This window comes from Oncorhynchus nerka, linkage group LG8 (genome assembly GCF_034236695.1).
Source record: "Oncorhynchus nerka isolate Pitt River linkage group LG8, Oner_Uvic_2.0, whole genome shotgun sequence".
NCBI classification, from domain to species: domain Eukaryota; kingdom Metazoa; phylum Chordata; class Actinopteri; order Salmoniformes; family Salmonidae; genus Oncorhynchus; species Oncorhynchus nerka.
Window position 1 is genome coordinate 52,864,672 of NC_088403.1, and position 20,132 is coordinate 52,884,803.

At 42.4% G+C, this 20,132-nt stretch overlaps 1 protein-coding gene across 1 annotated transcript in view; it reads right to left on the reverse strand.

Annotated features, from left to right (window-relative positions):
• The window catches only part of LOC115133556 (adhesion G protein-coupled receptor A3-like), a 68,349-nt gene that overhangs the window by 12,696 nt on the left and 35,521 nt on the right, over positions 1 to 20,132 (reverse strand). The window contains exons 3-5 of the mRNA XM_029666922.2: positions 5,396 to 5,467; positions 826 to 897; positions 315 to 386 (exon numbers count right to left, since the gene is read on the reverse strand). Of these exons, the coding sequence (XP_029522782.2) occupies positions 315 to 386; positions 826 to 897; positions 5,396 to 5,467 (216 nt within the window). The remainder of the gene's footprint in view (positions 1 to 314; positions 387 to 825; positions 898 to 5,395; positions 5,468 to 20,132) is intronic.

Sequence of the window (20,132 nt, forward strand, 5' to 3'; positions counted from 1 at the left end):
TCCATAACCTACTTTCTATGCTGTGTTCCTCTTATCTACTTTTTATTGCCTCTCTGCAATTGTTTGTAAACTGAGGGTTGGGCCCTTGGTGGATGGAACCATTTGAATCTTTGTTCTGCTTCCTGGCCGAATGTGTTTGCATTACCTTGAGTTGCGAACCAGGAAATAAAAGTTACAGATTGCACCTATTGGTGCATTTCTACAACAGGGTATTGTACTATACTCTTTAAAGTACCCCGAATAGAAAACCCACTACACTGCCACAGGGTGTCATGGAATAGCGTTGCAGGGCCTGAACTCTAAAGCATACTTACAAAGTCTTCAATGACACCAAACTGTCAAACGTCCCTTGGGCCAGCGATGAAAACATGTTTCCTGAAAGGTTTCTGAAAAGGACAAGATGAAGGCTATCAATCATCTACAACAGATCAAATCAAGTGTGCCAATCTGTCACATCACACAATCAGGACCCAAACACAACCTGTCATTGGCAACTCCACTGAGATGTCCAGGAATCTTAATCCTCACCTTTGCATCGTAGGGAAAAGGACATGGAATAATATGTTGCAGCTGTGGCACTGAGACCCGTGGGGGAACCATGGGTATTATGCTAATATCACAGCACCTGGATGCCACCATTTTCTGAGCAGGGCAATTACTATTAGGGCGTTGGAGCCAGATATGTCACTTTCACATGAATGTCCTTATCAATTACTTATTTTTAGGATGGATAGGGGGAAAATGCAAACAGTTTTCAAAGAAAAACAATACTATGGATCTGGCGTATTTAAACAAAGTAATAAAGGAAAAATAACTAATACTTACAGTCGAACTAGACTTGTGAGGCCTTTGAATATGTCCACGTTGAGGCAGCCAATGCGATTGTTGGACAGGTCTCTGTAGAAAGCAAAACAAATGGAGATTCTGGTTATATTCTGTCCTGATTTACTCAAGTCAAACAGCAGCAACAGTCTAAGAAACGTAATATGCCATCGTAAATTGTACAAACAGCATGAAATTCATGACTAGAGTCAATTGACCTCATGTGGTGACTCGGCAAATTCTAATAAATCCACATTGTAGCTCAACAAATCAAAAAGTGGAGAAAACTGTCAACTCAATTAAAAGACGGGTGATGTCATTCGCAGAGACAGGTTGGGGCAGAGGCAGGGATTGAAAAATCCAGGTCTGTCAGTTTTACAACTTTTCAAGGTGATTTGAGACGATGCCTGTGTTCGCCCCGAGGCGGCTTTCACATCAAAGCTGTTAGTAACACACTATACTAGTTGAAATTAATGTATTATGATTGATGTCCTACACATCAAAGTGTGTCTTTTCCACCAGGACCTGACACAAAGTGTCTGCCAAACATCAGGTAGTATTATCGATCTTTGAAGAAACCGTGTTTGGGCAAGGATTTTATTTAGTCTACATTGTGAAAATGTGATTTTGATCAACTCAAAGATAGTTCAAACTAGAAGAAATGATGATGGAAGGCAGTTCGAAACAACCGTGTATAAAATCAAGGATGTGGTGTATATGCAAGCCGTTACAGCTGAACAAAACGGATATGCTAAACGACTCGAACGTAAACGAATGACTCAAGTGTAACATTGGAACGGCCAGAAGAGGCCTCACAATACCCTACAAACTAGACCCTGCTAGCTGCAAGCTACAACCCTAGCCCAAGGCCTAATGCCAGGGCAGCATCAGACACTTAAATGCTTAGAAAATAAGTGTGGAGCGTATTACGTAAACATCCTGGTGTTGGTCTAATTATTGTTGTGGTTCCTAGGGAGGGTGGCAGCTGGGGAATTTACTGAGTGAGGTGGTTAGTTCCGCCTGGCCTGGGAAAAACCTTTCAAGGGTTGCCAAGAAGTCATGCTGGCATCCCGTGTCTGAGGAGGATCACCTACTGGGGTGGAACTCCCTTAGCTAAAGGGATAAACTCCCACCCTGCCAATGCTGCCATGGCATAGCATTAGACATGGTCCAGTGCTTTGCAGTTGATAGTGCAGTGTGACGTCAAAGCAGCCCACATAAGGAGAAAATGGCCATCTCTCACAAATTAGCCACATCATCCCAAATATATTCCAACACACGTTTGTTTTTTAAAATCTTGTGGTCTGTCCATTAAAGTAGCAGCAGCGCTCAACATTACAGCAGACCCAGAGCAAGCTGTCTGTTGTGATATGAGCAGATATAAAAATAGACGGGTGTGTAAGTAACAAGACAGGGTCAGTGACTGTTCAGCTGTCGGTGGAATGTAGCGGCTGCTGCCGGGTGGTAAGGCCCTGGAGTGGCCAGTAGGGGGTTGTAGCTTGAAGTTGCCCCTAGACACTGGATCTTGGGTCCATTTTCCATTTCCCCCCCACTAATGGTTAACGTCAGGATTGGGGGAAGGGAGGCTGATCCTAGATCTGTAGATAGGGGAAACTTCACCCCAGGAATACATGAATGGGTTGCATCCAGCAAAAAAGATGTGCTTTGTCACGTCATAGGCATCTTATGGCTCTATTGACAACGTATACATTTAGCTGAATGCAGCTGATATATGGGCACGTCGCACCTGAGTCTAGACCTACTTTCTGCACATCAGGACCTTGACTAGCTGTATCAGGTGGTAAAACAGGGTTGGAGCTAGCCTCCCCTTGGGCTCTCTCCCCCCAGGGTATTACAGTATCTACTTCACCACCCCTAGCCAGTCAGCCCCAAACAGCTGGGACCAGGCACCATGTGACTGATCCCAGATCAGATGTTTGTCCCATGACGTGTCCAAAGCAACCCTCAAAACGTTGCGGTCATGTTAGCTTTGCTTTTTATTTACTACAGTGGGAGCGGATCAGTTGCAGCTCGTATCCGTCAGCTGGGTTGAAATAGGATAACATTTCCTAACAATGTACACTGGAATGGACATTGACCTACATTTCGATTCATTACAAATGATGACAATGAAAAGGGGTGAAGTAATACATTGTAGCATGCATTGAACATGTCTGTTTTTTCAAGAGAAACTTCAAGAAAAATGTCAAGTCTGACAATCGCTCTCCTCTCTCCGACAAGACGGATAAAAGAGGCAAGCAGCTTCGGTTTGGCCAAGTCGCTCGAGTCTTAAAAACGAGCGAAAATCTAATTAGGCTCTTTGAAGTGAGGTACAGGGACAGATGGGAGAAATTAAAGATTGGCTGAGGCTGAGAGAGAGAGAGAGAGAGAGAGAGAGAGAGAACACTGAGTCTTTGTCGGGCGCTTTCGCTACTGACTGCATTGGAAGAGAGAGGGAGCGTGTATTTTCATGTCCTCCCTGTCAATTAACTCCATCACCCTTTTCCAGAAGCAGAAGAGGGCGGGGCTGGAGGGTAGGTGCACCGCGTGCCAGCAGTCACCACAGGGCTTCTGTTTACAGCACCAGGCCCAAGTTCAAGACTCATTTTACCTCAGCTACTCCTTTCGCACTTTTGCTAGTTGAGGAATATGTTGTAAGCGATATGTTGGAGACGCAGCCAGAGACAGGAGCAAATGAATGATTTAACCACCTCCTGACAACCTGTCTGTGCCGTATATTTCCACTGCCAAACATGTTTAATTATGTGCAAAGACTGCTGTGTCTTCTGACCATAATACTGATGCATTTATAAATCAGTGGATATCCAGTGTTTCTGATCAATTCATTTCGACCCAACGTTGACATTGTGTTATATAGGCGCATGCAAGATGAAATAGCTGTTGGCTGAATGATTTGTAGGTTGGCTGAGGGAATTACAGTTAGCTATACGTTTAGGAAATATAGTTCTACAGTTGGTTGTAAAATGGTTGAGGCTTGACAAGGGGAAATTAAGCCTTGCCCAAGCCAAGGAGACAACCTTCCTGTCTCACTCACAGCTCCGCACTAGCATCCAAACTATAGTTTATGTTGGTAAGGACCGGCAGGTATAAGATGATTGCAATACACAAAGGCGCACACACACAGACTGAGACACACAAACACTCAGAAGAGTGCACAGGCACAAACACACTCATACGCGCTCGCTCTAGCACAGACACACAGACCCACGCACATGTCCATCCATCCATTCCCCTTTCCATGAATGTGTGAAAGTAGATAGGGCCTCATGCAGTCTCAAGTGGTCCCTGGCAACGGCCCAAGTGGACTGGAGAACTGAATAGAACATTGCTTGAAGCATTAAAACAACAGAATCTCACTGCCGATAAGTACCTATCGGCAGTCTATCACAGTGGGAGGCCGTTCCTTCTCTTGCTAGAACAAAAGCGGTACCTGCCGACCCGGTAGCAACGAACGTACCGATTTTACTTGTAAAATCACAATGCTTGCCAGTGGCCAACAACTTTACTTTGAGCCAATCAGAGAGCACGAACCCCCACGTGGGAGAGCAAAATAAAAGGGGGATTTTCTCTGCACATCCACGGGTGAGACAGTCACACTTCATATGCAATGTAGGCTATGGGATGGTAGCTAGCTAAGTGCGCAAAACACTTCTTCCAAGCTAGATAACCATTGTATCTGGAATTGACATTATAATTAAATCACAATGGATTAGCTAGTTTCCATGATCAGCTGCCTGTGTTAGCTGCCGAGTTAGTGCAGTGTCCTTAGCTAGCTAGCTATGCTGTGCTAGCTAACGAATATGCTAACATTAGCAAGTTAGCTAAACATTTGGCTCTTGACTGCCACTGGCAGTATGGGATAATGGAGTGTGAATTAAATAGTTTCTTCGTCATCTTGCTAGGTAGTGTATCTAGCTGTGGCCATCTGGCTAATATAATAAGGACTTTTTACAAAATAACAATTAAAATTGCAGACAGCTTGGAATCTAGACCATTAGCAATACCCACGGATATGCATTGCCAAACGAAGCTACTGCCACCTTCTGGTTTGGAGTATTTTAACAAGGGGCGAGTGGCTGACGACTTCGCTGTGTGAACACACAAGAGATCGACTGCCGACACTCTGTTCAAAGGCGCTAAGTACTGTTGCCAGGAAAAGTTTTAAAATCCTACCAGTGTGTCTGAGATTTTACAGCTGTCGCTTACATAGACTGGATAGGCTAGACACAGAGTTAGCAATTGCCTCTATCTCAGAAACAACAGATAGGGCCAAGAGTATTGTCGAAACCTGGCAAAGACTGTTCGGTCGAAATGTTGCATTGTGGGAGCATATACAACAGTGTGTAGTTTTTTTTTCTTTCTTTTATACAACAGTTTTGGACATGGTGCGTTATGGATGCAGTATAATAAATCTGATGTTGAGCAATAGAGGATCGGCTTAGACGCATATTTAAAATCGTTCAGCCCATGACTCGTCCATCTGCCAAGAAAATGACAAATTTGATTAAATTGAAAATGATTTATTGCTGATGGTGATATTGATAATACTCACAGTCTTTTGAGTGCGAGCAATCCAAGAAAAGCCCCCGGTTCGATACGACTGACGATGTTGTTCCGCATGTCCCTGTGAAAGACAAACAAAGGGTAAGCCACAAGAAAATAAAAAGGCGAACTAAACGTCAAGTGCACAACAAAGAACGTCTGGTTCGTGTCACGGCATATTGCAATCAACACATATTATGAATATTTGCAGCCAACTTGATCCAAAAATACCATTCCCCAATGAGTAAGACATATTCTTTTACGCATCTAATAACACAAAGATATTCTCTCTGGGCCTGCTCAAATAAATAAAAAATGACAGTCGAAGAAACACACTTCAGATCAGAGCTGTTCCCGAAACCCACATAAATACAGTGGATTGTGAGAAAGACAAGGTCCGTCCTCAGAGCAAAAGAACTAAGGACTTTTCACTGGATAGGGACAAAGGTGGAGTTTTCCCCTGACTTCTCCAAGGAGGTCCAGGACAAGAGAAAAGTGTTCGTGGAGGTGAGACACATGGGCATGAAAGTGTGTCGCGGACGTGAATGAGGCCGAACGATCTGAGTAGCGTGGTAGGCTATGGAAGGTCCCCATGATGGCAGTGGTTCATCACGGATTAACTACCATTTTTCTCTAAGCTGAGAGAACTTCCTATGTTGTGAGTAATAGTCTCACTGAGTGTTTATGCTGTGAATGCTGCCTACAATCTATCATTCTGGTTTACAGTTGATATCATTATAGTACCCGATTGAGCAGCAATCTAGGCCAAGCATATCATTTGTTTCGCGGTCATAGTAGGGATAAACATATCTATTTTTTGGTTTGTTTTCACTCGCATGTTCGTGCCATGTGTGATAGGCACAACCCAAAGTGTTAGTTGGCTTATTTATCATTATTATGGCCTATATCGGACACCCTTTGGTGTTGGTTCTCTGCTTACATTCCTGCCTTATGGAATTAGACAGTTCACGAGAAAGATCATCTCTTCTCTTTGGGAGTATAATGAGCAGCCTGTCTTTATGTCCAATGGTCTTGGTTGATCCATGTCATTTCAATGACATGTCATCGCTGTCATATCAAAATGTATATGGTCATGCCCGTATTTGGTGTTGGTGAAACGTCCTTATTCTAGTTAGAGCGTCAGTGCTGGGAAGTCCTCGGTACACTTCACACGGATGAATGCCTGGTTTAGGGGAGGGCGATTTAAAAAAGAAATCATTGTGTCGCGTGGGTTTGGGATATGTTTATGACATATTTGTTCTATGGGAAGTTTAGTGTTCTGTGGGGTGCACTACCAGTCGTTCACTTTTCTTTGATTCAAAAAAGGTTATCCAAAGGCATCGATTTAAAATACTTTAATAGTCGTCATGTTTTGGTAATAGTATATTTACAACCTTTCAGACGTGACCAACGTGATTCAAATGCACAAATCAAGTGGATGCTGCAGTGTATCCAAGTGGCGTCAGAAGGAACTGCTTGCACGCGCGTTTCCACTCCACTATTTCTCCCTGTCACGGATTTTGCGCCATCAGTAGAGATACCAACATGAGCAGCAGCTGCGTTTGGCTACATACGGACCGTTAGTGGAATTCCCACGAGAGAGTAACGGTTAATGTGATTGGATGTTAATTATTTGACTAGGTTGCCTGTATTTGACATTGTGTTGTTATTTCGCTGAAGACTAGATGGTTTCATTTTATTTATGGCAGTGAAACGAGGCTACTCAGGTGAGAGAGAGTGAGAAACTAACTCAAATGTATAACCCCGTTGAAAATGTGCATTTAAAAAAAGTCCAATCACGTTTTTATTTGGCGTACACCAGTTTGGGAATACCTGCCATAATACATTCAACCCCCAAAAAGAGGTATATATTCTATTTTCCAAAAGTATACATGTTCAAATGGGAAAATAGTTTAAGGACATAGAGGGACAAATCTTGACTTTACTTGTATTGGTTTCAGGCCAAAATATAATATGAACATTTATGCTCTGAATGAGGAGGACCCAGACTTCTTCTGTCAATTTAACAAAATAATATTAGATTTTGGTTATTTTTCTCTGGTACTAGGGGGGGAGGGACTATAATCAGGTCCCTGATGCATTTTTATACAAATCCAAAACTGGTCCAACCAAGACCTCCAAAACGAGGATGCTGGTGACTGATATATGGAGATCCAAACCCTCGTGATTACACATTCTTTTTGAATAGGCACACTGTTTATTCACGAGTCGACTACTTTATCTCGCACTCTCCGATAGATAAAGTGGGTCCTTGCAGTGTGGGCACGATAGCTATGACAGATCATGCACCCATTGATCTGTCTGTTGACATGGGAGAAGAAAGATACAAATGTAAAATGTTGGCGATTGAACAACAACCTCTTACAGGACAAGGTGTTTTGTGAAATCCTTAACACACACACACACACACACAACGACATTCTTTGAAACAAATAGGGAAGCTTTTAAAGCATACTTACGAGGAGTAATGATACAACGATCAGCTACTATTAAGAAATTAAATCAACAGAAAATGTATAAACTTCAAACAGAGCTCAAAACGCTGGAGAGGGAATATTGTTCCAATCCTAACAACATTTCTCTGGTAAACCTGACAAAAAACAAATACGAGCTGCATACATTATTCAGTAAAAAAGCTGAAGCAGAGATGATACAAAATCAGGTGAAAAGGCAGGAAAACTGTTGGCCAGTCAATTGAAATCTAGAGAAACAGATCTTCAAACAGGTGGAATCAGAAATAAGACAGGCAAGCTGATTACCAATCAAAAAATAACTACATATTTCAAGAATTTGAAAGCAGAGGCATTCTTTCAGAATTTGAACCTTCCTAAACGTACAGAGGAAGACTGGGCTGGACCACCCCATTACTTTGGAGGAATTGACCCAAAAAAAGACAAGCACCCAGTGGTAAAACTCGGGGGTTGGATGGGATACCCAGTGATTTCTAGAAAAGGTTTGCAGAGCAGCTTAGCTCAGTAATATTGAAAACATTTAACACATCGATTGAGTTCCGACCTGCGTGATGCAGTAATCACCCTAATTGTATTTATTTTATTTGTTTTATTTCACCTTTATTTAACCAGGTAGGCCAGTTGAGAACAAGTTCTCATTTACAACTGCGACCTGGCCAAGATAAAGCAAAGCAGTGTGACGCAAACAATAACACAGAGTTACACATGGAATAAACAAGAGTACAGTCAATAACACAATGTAAAAAAAGTACTCAGAAATGGAAAGGATCCCCATGAATGTGGGAGATACCGTCTAATTTCTTTGATAAATTGTAATGGAAAATGGTTTACAAAACTTCTGGCTATGGAGGGTGAATCATAACATTAAGAAAATCATAAATACAGACCAGGTGGGATTTATGAAAAGCAGAACTTCATCTGACAATCCTACAGCCAGTCATCTGGAAGGCAAAAGATTTGGATACTTCAGTGGCAGCCTTATCCCAAGACGCAGAGAAAGCCTTTTATAGGGGGGGCTGGGACAACCTGCATTACACTAGAAATACATTTGGATTTGGTAGTTGGGCTTTCAGAATACTATTAAACATACAGTTGAAGTGGGAAGTTTACATACACTTAGGTTGGAGTCATTAAAACTAGTTTTTCAACCACTCCACAAATTTCTTGTTAACAAACTATAGTTTTGGCAAGGCGGTTAGGACATCTACTTTGTGCATGACAGAAGTAATTTTTCCAACAATTGCTTACAGACAGATTATTTCACTTATAATTCACTGCAATCACATTTCCAGTGGGTCAGAAGTTTACATACACTAAGTTGAGTCTGCCTTTAAACAGCTTGGAAAATTCCAGAAAATGATTTCATGGCTTTAGAAGCTTCTGATAGCCTAATTGACATCATTTGAGTCAATTGGAGGTGTGCCTCTTCGCTTGGCATCATGGGGAAATCAAAATAAATCAGCCAAGACCTCAGACATTTTTTGTAGACCTCCACAAGTCTGGTTCATTCTTGGGAGCAATTTCCAAAGGCCTGAAGGTACCACGTTCATCTGTACAAAAAATAGTATTCAAGTATAAACACCATGGGACCACACAGCTGTCATACCGCTCAGGAAGGAGACACGTTCTGTCTCCTAGAGATGAACGTTCTTTGGTGCGAAAAGTGCAAATCAATCCCAGAACAACAGCAAAGGACCTTGTGAAGATGCTGGAGCAAACAGGTACACAAGTATCTATATCCACAGTAAAATGAGTCCTGTATCGACATAACCTGAAAGGCCGCTCAGCAAGGAAGAAGCCACTGCTCCAAAACCGCCATAAAAAAGCCAGACTACGGTTTGCAACTGCACATGGGGACAAAGATCATACTTTTTGGAGAAATGTCCTCTGGTCTGATGAAACAAAAATATAACTATTTGCCCATAATGACCATCGTTATGTTTGGAGGAAAAAGGGGGAGGCTTGCAAGCCGAAGAACATCATCTCTACCGTGAAGCACGGGAGTGGCAGCATCATGGTGTGGGGGTGCTTTGCTGCAGGAGGGACTGGTGCACTTCACAAAATAGATGGCATCATGAGGGAGGAAAATGATGTGCATATATTGAAGCAACATCTCAAGACATCAGTCAGGAAGTTAAAGGTTGGTCGCAAATGGGTCTTCCAAATGGACAATGACCCCAAGCATACTTCGAATGTTGTTGCAAAATGGCTTAAGGACAACAAAGTCAAGGTATTGGAGTGGCCATCACAAAGCTCTGACCTCAATCCTATAGACATTTTGTGGGCAGAACTGAAAAAGAGTGTGCGAGCAAGGAGGCCTACAAATCTGACTCAGTTACACCAGCTCTGTCAGGAGGAATGGGCCAAAATTCACCCAACGTATTGAGGGAAGCTTGTGGAAGGCTACCCGAAACATTTGATCCAAGTTAAACAATTTAAAAGCAATGCTACCAAATACTAATTGAGTGTATGTAAACTTCTGACCCACTGGGAATGTAATGAAATAAATATAAGCTGAAATGAATCATTCTCCCTACTATTATTCTGACATTTCACATTCTTAATATAAAGTGGTGATCCTAACTGACCTAAGACAGGGAATTTTTACTAGGTTTAAATGTCAGGAATTGAGAAACTGAGTTTAAATGTATTTGGCAAAGGTGTATGTAAACTTCTGACTTCAACTGTATGTACACCGAGGTCCTCCCGAGTGGTCTAAGGCACTGCATCGCATCCTGGTTCGAGTCCAGGCTCTGTTGGTTGCCAGGTGTACGGTGTTTCCTCCGACACATTGGTGCAGCTGGCATTGTGTCAAGAAGCAGTGCGGCTTGTCTGGGTTCTGTTTCGGAGGATGCACAGCTCTCGACCTTCGCCTCTCCTGAGTTCTGTACGGGAGTTGCAGCGATGAGACAAGACTAACTACCAAATGGAATCCACACAATTAGGGAGAAAAAAGGGTAAAAAAACAACATTTAGTCACTAACAGACTATGATCATCTCTATTTTTAGTAGGACAAGGCGACTGTCTCTCGCCTCCCCTGTTTATTATAGCATTAAAACCATTAGGCTGCATCAGTCAATCAAAGGGGTTAATATAGGAGGTAGGGAGAATAAACTACTGCTTTATGCAGACTGGAGGTTTCAATGGGTCTCTAAAAACTTGAGGTACCTGGGGATCGCTTTAAATCCTGGTCTGGAGAACATGACTTCATAAAAACGTGACCCACTACTGAACAAAATTAAACTCCAGTTTAAGAGCTGGGATAAGCTACAAATCTCATTATGGGGTAGGAAACAGGTTATAAAAGATAGTCATAGCTCCTCATATTACCAGTGTTCATACCGGTCTATACCTTTAAATCCATAGACAAAATGATTACTAAGTTTGTATGGGCCGGTAAAAAGGCCAGGGTGAAACTAGCGAGACTACAGGCAACGACTGAGAAGGGAGGATTAAAGCTCCCTAAACATGTCATTATATCAAAAAGACTTAGTAGCTGCCCAAATAGGCGCAATCTTTACTGAACATTCTAATAGGCCAATTTTGGAGGACATGGAATTGAATGCCCCATTCGGAGCATCAGATTATTTGAGTCAACAAAAGGTGGGACTGCAGAATCCAATAATGTCCCATACAATAATATATGGAGTCAGATTCATAAGAAAGAGAAATCTTTACATTTCCTGAAAAGCTCTGTTTTCTTATGGAATAACCCTAAATTGAAAATAGGGGGACATGTGGTCTTCTGGAAAGATTGGAATAGATAAAGAACATCGGTTGTCTATTTCAAGAATACTCGTTTACCTCTTTTGAATAACTAAGGTCCAAGTATAATTTACAGAAACAAGACTTTTGGAGATATCTCCAGTTTAGACATTGTATGCTTAAGGTAGGACAGAATAACAACAAATTCCATGTCAATTCTGATATAAGTCTTAAGATAGCAATCCGTTGCTAATTACCACATATGGCACGGTTTCTATATTGCCATCTTATAGGTGGATTGAATGTAACTTGTAAGGGAAAAAGACCAGGGAGGTAACTTTTGGAGAGGAGGAATGGAATATTATAGCACAACAGATGCTCCTCCCTATGAGAGATGCCCGGTCCAAACTGATTACATTGAAAGTGTTCAATAGGATTTATAGGACTCCTCTGAGGTTGAACAGAATAGGTTTGATAGAATCCAGTCTATGCTGGAGATGCCAGTCAAGTACAGGTGACATAATCCATATGATCTGTAACTGTCCGAGCTTGCATACATTTTGGCAGAATGTAATGGAAAAGATTACCTGCAAATCCTGCTTTGCCATTACTGAATATCACTAAAGATGTTGATAGACTGAGAAACTCATGTTTAAACTGGCTAAACGCTGCTCTAACCACAGCGAAAAGAGTCATACTGAGACACTGGAGGGAGAAGGACCCTCCCTCATTTAACGAATGGTACATAGCCTTGGCAGATTCAGATGAAAGGTTGATTTATAAAATGAATGGTACACTCGATAATGTTTCTGACATCTGGGGACAAAAAAAAGAAGCGGCAGCTCCAGTGAGCACACGATCACCAATACTGGACAACTGAGGACTGGAAAAACATTGCCTGGAACATGACAGTGAGTTCAGTTTACTTGGGTGGCCTGGTCAGTCCCCAGACCTCAACCCAATAGAGCCTCTTTGGGATGAGATGGAACAGGCTGTTCACAGCATGAATGTACCGCCATCCAATCTGCAGCAACTACATGATGCCATCCCGTCAGCATGGACCAACATCCCTGTGGAACAGTTCCGATACCTATTAGAATGCCCCGAAGAATTCAGTCTGTTCTGGAAGCAGAGGGTGGTCCGACCCGGTACTAGATGGGTGTACCTAATAAAAACTGGCCGGTGATTGTATAAGAGCTTTGTACAGTGCATTCGGAAGGTATTCAGACTAGGGGTCGACCAATTATGATTTTCTACACCGATACTGATACCGATTATTGGAGGACCAAAAAAAAAACGATACCGATTAAAATCGGTCGATTTTTTATATGTATTTCTAATAATGACAATTACAACAATACTGAATTAACACTTATTTTAACTTAATATAATACATCAATAAAATCAATTTAGCCTCAAATAAATAATGAATTGTAATTGGGTTGTAGTTATTATATTAGACTATTTCTCTCTATACAATTTGTATTTCATATACCTTTGACTATTGGATGTTCGTGTAGGCACTTTAGTATTGCCAGTGTAACAGTATAGCTTCCGTCTCTCTCCTCGCTCCTGCCTGGGCTCGAACCAGGAACATAATCTCGGGAGTTGATAGGCTTGAAGTCTGAAACAGCTCAATGCTTGAAGCATTGCGAAGAGCTGCTGGCAAAACACACGAAAGTGCTGTTTGAATGAATGCTTAGGAGCCTGCTGGTGCCGACCACCGCTCAGTCAGACTGCTCTATTAAATCATAGACTTAATTATAATATAATAACACACAGAAATATGAGCCTTCGGTCAATAAAATGGTCGAAATCCGGAAACTATCAATTCGAAAACAAAACGTTTATTCCTTCAGTGAAATACGGAACCGTTCCGTATTTTATCCAACGGATGGCATCCCTAAGTCTAAATATTCTTGTTACATTGCACAACCTTCAATGTTATGTAATCATTACGTAAAATTCTGGCAAATTAGTTCGCAACGAGCCAGGCGGCCCAAACTGTTGTATATACCCTGACTCTGCGTGCAATGAACGCAAGAGAAGTGACACAATTTCACCTGGTTAATATTGCCTGCTAACCTTTCTTTTAGCGAAATATGCAGGTTTAAAAATATATACATCTGTGTATTGATTTTAAGAAAGGCATTGATGTTTATGGTTAGGTACACGTTGGAGCAACGACAGTCCTTTTTCGCGAATGCGCACCGTATCGATTTTATGCAACGCAGGACACGCTAGATAAACTAGTAATATCATCAACCATGTGTAGTTATAACTAGTGATTATCATTGATTGATTGTTTTATATAAGATAAGTTTAATGCTAGCTAGCAACTCACCTTGGCTTCGTACTGCATTCGCGTAACAGGCGGGCTCCTCGTGAGGCAGGTGGTTAGAGCGTTGGACTAGTTAACCGTAAGGTTGCAAGATTGAATCCCTGAGCTGACAAGGTAAAAATCTGTCGTTCTGCCCCTGAACAAGGCAGTTAACTCACCGTTCCTAGGCCGTCATTGAAAATAAGAATGTTTTCTTAACTGACTTGGCTCATTAAATAATTTTTTTTTTTTAAATCAGCGTCCAAAAATACCGATTTCCGATTGTATAAACCAAATTATAAAAAACATTAATATCACATTTTACAGAAGTCCTCAGACCCTTTACTCAGTACTTGGTTGAAGCACCTTTGGCAGCGATTACAGCTTTGAGTCTTCTTGGATATGACGCTACAAGCTTGGCACACCTGTATTTGGGGAGTTTCTCCCATTCTTCTCTGCAGATCCTCTCAAGCTCTTTTAGGTTGGATGGGGAGCGTCGCTGCACAGCTATTTTCAGGTCTCTCCAGAGATGTTCAATCGTGTTCAAGTTCGGCCTCTGGCTGGGCCACTCACGGACATTAACTTCTTCGAGATAGGGGGCGCTCTTTTAATTTTTGGATAAAAAACGTTCCCGTTTTAAACAAGATATTTTGTCACGAAAAGATCCTCGACTATGCATGTAATTGACAGCTTTGGAAAGAAAAAACTCTGACGTTTCCAAAACTGCAAAGATATTATCTGTGAGTGCCCCAGAACTAATGCTACAGGCGAAACCAAGATGAAGTTTCATACAGGAAATGCCCCAGAATCTGAAGGCACTGTGTTCCAATGTCTCCTTATATGGCTGTGAATGCGCCAGGAATGAGCCTGCCCTTTCTGTCGTTTCTCCAAGGTGTCTGCAGCATTGTGACGTATTTGTAGGCATATCATTGGAAGATTGACCATAAGAGACTACATTTACCAGGTGTCTGCCCGGTGTCCTGTGTCGAAATTATTGCGTAATCTGTAGGTCCATGCGCGTTCCATTTATTCAGAAGAGAAAGTCACCTGCCACGAAGGATTTATCATCGATAGATATGTGAAAAACACCTTGAGGATTGATTCTAAACATCGTTTGCCATGTTTCTGTCGATATTATGGAGTTAATTTGGAAAAGAGTTCGCGTTTTAATGACTTAATTTTCTGTTTTTTTCTTACCCAAACGTGATGAAGAAAACGGAGCGATTTGTCAACACAAATAATATTTTTGTAAAAGCTGAACATTTGCTATCTAACTGAGAGTCTCATCATTGAAAACATCTGAAGTTCTTCAAAGGTAAATTATTTTATTTGAATGCTTTTCTGGTTTTTGTGAAAATGTTGCATGCTGAATGCCAGGCATAATCCTATGCTAGGCTATCAATACTGTTACACAAATGCTTGTTTTGCTATGGTTGAGAAGCATATTTTGAAAATCTGAGATGACAGTGTTGTTAACAAAAGGCTAAGCTTGAGAGCAAATAGATTTATTTCATTTCATTTGCGATTTTCATGAATAGTTAACGTTGCGTTATGCTAATGAGCTTGCGGATAGATTTACACAATCCTGGATACAGGTTTTTTTCGTAGCTAAACGTGATGCAGAAAACGGAGCGATTTGTCCTAAACAAATAATCTTTCAGGAAAAACTGAACATTTGATATCTAACTGAGAGTCTGCTCATTGAAAACATCCCAAGTTCTTCAAAGGTAAATGATTTTCTTTGAATGCTTTTCTGGTTTTTGTGAAAATGTTGCCTGCTGAATGCTAACGCTAAATGCTAGGCTAAATGCTACGCTAGCTATCAATACTGTTACACAAATGCTTGTTTTGCTATGGTTGAGAAGCATATTTTGACAATCTGAGATGACAGTGTTGTTAACAAAAGGCTAAGCTTGAGAGCTAGCATATTGATTTAATTTCATTTGCGATTTTCATGAATAGTTAACGTTGCGTTATGGTAATGGGCTTGAGGCTGTAGTCACGATCCCAGATCCGGGATGGCTCGACGCAAGAAGTTAAGAGACTTGTCCCGAAGCCACTCCAGCATTGTCTTGGCTGTGTGCTTAGGGTTGTTGTCCTGTTGGAAGGTGAAACGTTGCCCCCCAGTCTGAGGTCCTGAGTGCTCTGGAACAGGTGTTCATCAAGGATCTCTCTGTACTTTGCTCCGTTCATCTTTCCCTCGATGCGGACTAGTCTTCCAGTCTCTGCCACTGAAAAACATCTCCACAGCATGATGCTGCTGCCACCACCATGCTTCACCGTTGGGAGGGTGCCAGGTTTCCTCCAGACGTGACCCTTGGCATTCAGGCCAAGGGGAATCTAGTTTCTTATGGTCTGAGTCCTCTAGGTGCCTTTTGGAAAACTCCAAGCGGGCTGTCATGTGCCTTTTACTGAGGAGTGGCTTCTGTCTTGCCACTCTACCATAAAGGCCTGATTGGTGGAGTGCTGCAGAGATGGTTGTCCTTCTTGAAGGTTCTCCCATCTCCACAGAGGAATTCTAGAGCCATGTCAGAGTGACCATTGGGTTCTTGGTCACCTCCCTGACCAAGGCCCTACTTTTGCTACCCTTCCCCAGATCTGTGCCTTGACACAATCCTGTCTCAGAGTTCTACGGGCAATTCCTTCCACCTCATGGCTTGGTTTTTGCTCTGACATACACTGCCAACTGTGGGACCTTATATAGACAGGTGTGTGCCTTTTCAAATCATGTCCAATCATTTGAATTTACCACAGGTGGACTCCAATCAAGGATGACGAATGGAAACAAGATGCACCTGAGCTCAATTTCGAGTCATAGCAAAGGGTCTGAATACTTGTTTTTATTTTTAATACATTTGCAAAAATGTCAAAAAAACAGATTTCGCTTTGTGGTTATGGGGTATTGTGTGTAGATTGAGGAGGAAAAACATTCATTTAATCAATTTCAGAATAAGGCTGTAAGGTAACAAAATGTGGAGGAACTCAAGGGGTCTGAATACTTTCCGAATGTACTGTACATTCAGAGACAACATAAAGTCAAAGAGTAAGGCCTACACCCAAGAGCCAGTTTTGAGCTACAATTTTAGCTAAATGTATGACTGTCCTTAAAATGAAATCCCACTGACGCTAACTCACCCCGTTGACCCCTGGTGCTATGGTACTTGTATTGTACTTCTTTATAGACAATATAACTGCAATGGCCACCAATTTACCCATATCCTGTGGGACCCTCACCCACTCAGACACCTGTGGCAGGGACACTAGACCACCCCCCTCAGCCCAGTAACTGACAGCCATGGGTCTCCAGGGGCCCCACACACAAAGGCTCCCCACCCCGCTTCGCCCTGGACTGAGTTCGAGGCAGCACGGTCACAGATACCTGCTAGCACCTAGCGCTCACCTGCACCACCACTGCCGAGTCACTCATTACGATCTGTGTTTTTAAAGACCTCGCAGGTCTCCACCTGATCCCCCATACAAAGGCCACTGGGTAACTGTGACTGGGCTGTTTGATGTTCAGTAGCTGTCATCTGGCTGGAGGGGGATTGGGAGGCAGGGCCACACATGGATCATAGGAGCCAAGCTATTGCTTTTGATGTGCATTGGCAAAATTGGCTTTCCTGTAGAGGGGTGTTGAAAGACAAATGGAAAAGGGGTAAGGCCAAAAAAAAGAATGATCTTCAAAATTTGATGAATTGGTGCCTCCATGGCAATTCAAAAAGGCTGATTGATTTTACTAAATAATGTGTTTGATTTATATGATTGTGTATTGATTTTAGAGTATTATTGTGCATATTGATGTGTATAATGTATTATTGATGTGTATTGATGTCTATATAGGCAATCTGTGAAAGAGACCTTGGTCTCAGTACGACTCGCTGTCAAAAAAAAGGTTTAAAGAATGCAACAAATGCGAGGCACAAATGGATCACCTTGGACCACCTGTAAGAGTCCAGAAAAAGAGAGAGGATCTTTGTACTTGCTTACTGTGCCGGATGGTACCTTTAACCCTACTAATAATTTCTCCCCGGCCAATTCTGTTCTCCCCTCTAAATACCATCAAAGTTTCACTTTGAAATGCTGCTGTTGCCTTTGTCAACACTAGCTGTGCTCTTGACCCAACTGTTTCATGTTGGTGACCATAGTAAATCAACCGAGGTGCAAAATGTCACAAGTTATGGAATAGACTCTGGGGGACGGTGTTCAACAAGGCACAATTTTGGTTCACATTTATCAAGGTGGGGCCAGTGCCAGCTAAATGACCGGTGTCAAACGCCAGTGGGGTAGCCCACAGTTTAGCACCAAAACCAATCCCAATCTACTGATCCTTCCATTTCCTCAAAGAGTAGTGCTGGAATGCTGTCAAAGGGTGAAACAGTGAACCAATTTTTCTGAACTCGTTTCAAACTGAAATTCAGAATTTTCTGTGATTCCAATTCCTAATGGTCGTTCTGTGGTTTTCCCAAAATGACAGCTTGGCGTGATCGGTTCTGTGGCGTCTTAGACGGGGAAACAATGGTCTTTGTTTGGTGGATTACGTTACGCGAGTCACTGAAAGGTTATGTTTCTGATCTGTTTTTGTCAGTTGTTTACGAAGCTGGTTGACCTACATCTTCTACTGATTGACTGTCAAGTCGTCACAGACCTTATGTTACGAATCCCTTTTGGCCCGACAGTCTAGGGGGATGGTAATGAGACCCGTAACATAACTCATGCAAATTATAATTGTGACAAAGTAAAAGTGAGAACGAAATAACCACGACAACTGAAATCTACCGTCAAACTCAAGGTTTATTTGTAAACACACGGTAATGGGGGGGGGGGGGGGGGAGCAGGAAAAGGGGCTGAGCTGGACCCAAGGAAAGAAACAATAAGTATTCAAAAACACCCCTAAGCTAAACTAGCCTACTTTAACAACAGCTAACTAACTAACCAAAAATACAGTGGGTGGTCCGCCCAGTTCTAACTAGTGTATTTAACAAAGTTTACCTACGGGTAGTGTATGCCCATGGGCGACTTGTCTTGGTTTCCCCTTTTCCCACCAGCAATCAAACACAAACACCATAACCAAAAACAATACTCACAGGTGAGGACAAAGTGCTATGGAGGTACTCAAACAAAAGAGAGGTTAACGCACAAAGAGAGAGTGAAACACAGAGACCTACAGACATGGCATTTACAGAGAGATTGAGCTCTAGAGCAAACAACTGACAGGGTTTTTAAACCAAGGGAAAGGAACTGTGATTGGGTAGGAAACAGGAGGAGGTGTGTCTTCTGATTGATGATTGATTGTTGACTGATTGGGGAGTGATGATTTTCACCTGTGAGGTGTCACGCCTTGGTCTTAGTATTTTGTGTTTTCTTTAATTATTTGTTCAGGCCAGGGTGTGACATGGGGTTATTGTATTGTCTTATTGGGGTTTTTGTAGGCATTGGGATTGTGGTTGATTAGGGGTGTGTCTAGTATAGGCTTGGCTGCCTGAGGCGGTTCTCAATCAGAGTCAGGTGATTCTTGTTGTCTCTGATGGGGAACCGTATTTAGGTAGCCTGGGTTCACTGTGTATTTTGTGGGTGATTGTTCCTGTCTCTGTGTAGTTTCACCAGATAGGCTGTAATTAGGTTTCGTTCCGTTTGTTGTTTTCGTATTTATAAGTTATTTCATGTATCGCTATTTTCTACATTAAAGAACATGAGTAACCACCACGCTGCATTTCGGTCCTCTCTTTCAACAAACGAAGAACGCCGTTAGAGAATCACCCACCACACACGGACCGAGTGGCGTGGTTACAGGCAGCGACAGCAGGAGCGAAAGGAGGTACTTACGAGAGCTGAGAGACGCTGTTATGAGGACGTTATGGACAGCAGAAGCACGGATGAAATAGACAGGTGGGCGGTCGACCCAGAGAGAGTGCCGGAGCCCGCCTGGGATTCGCTAGAGCAGTGCGAGGAGGGCTATAGGCGAATGGAGTTAGAGAAACAGACACGGCGGCGCAGAGCGAAACCCGAAAGTCACCCCAAAAAATGTATTGGGGGGGGCTCAGAGGGAGAGTGCCTGAGTCAGGAGATAGACCTGAGCCAACTCTCCTTGTTTATCGTGAGGAGCCAAGGAGGAGACCAGAACCAGAGCTGGTGTTAGAGGTGAGCGAAGTGAGTGAAGGAGTTAATGGGGAAAGTGGAGTGGAGAGTAATGAGGGAGTTGCTAGCTTGGTGCTATAGATACGATATTCGT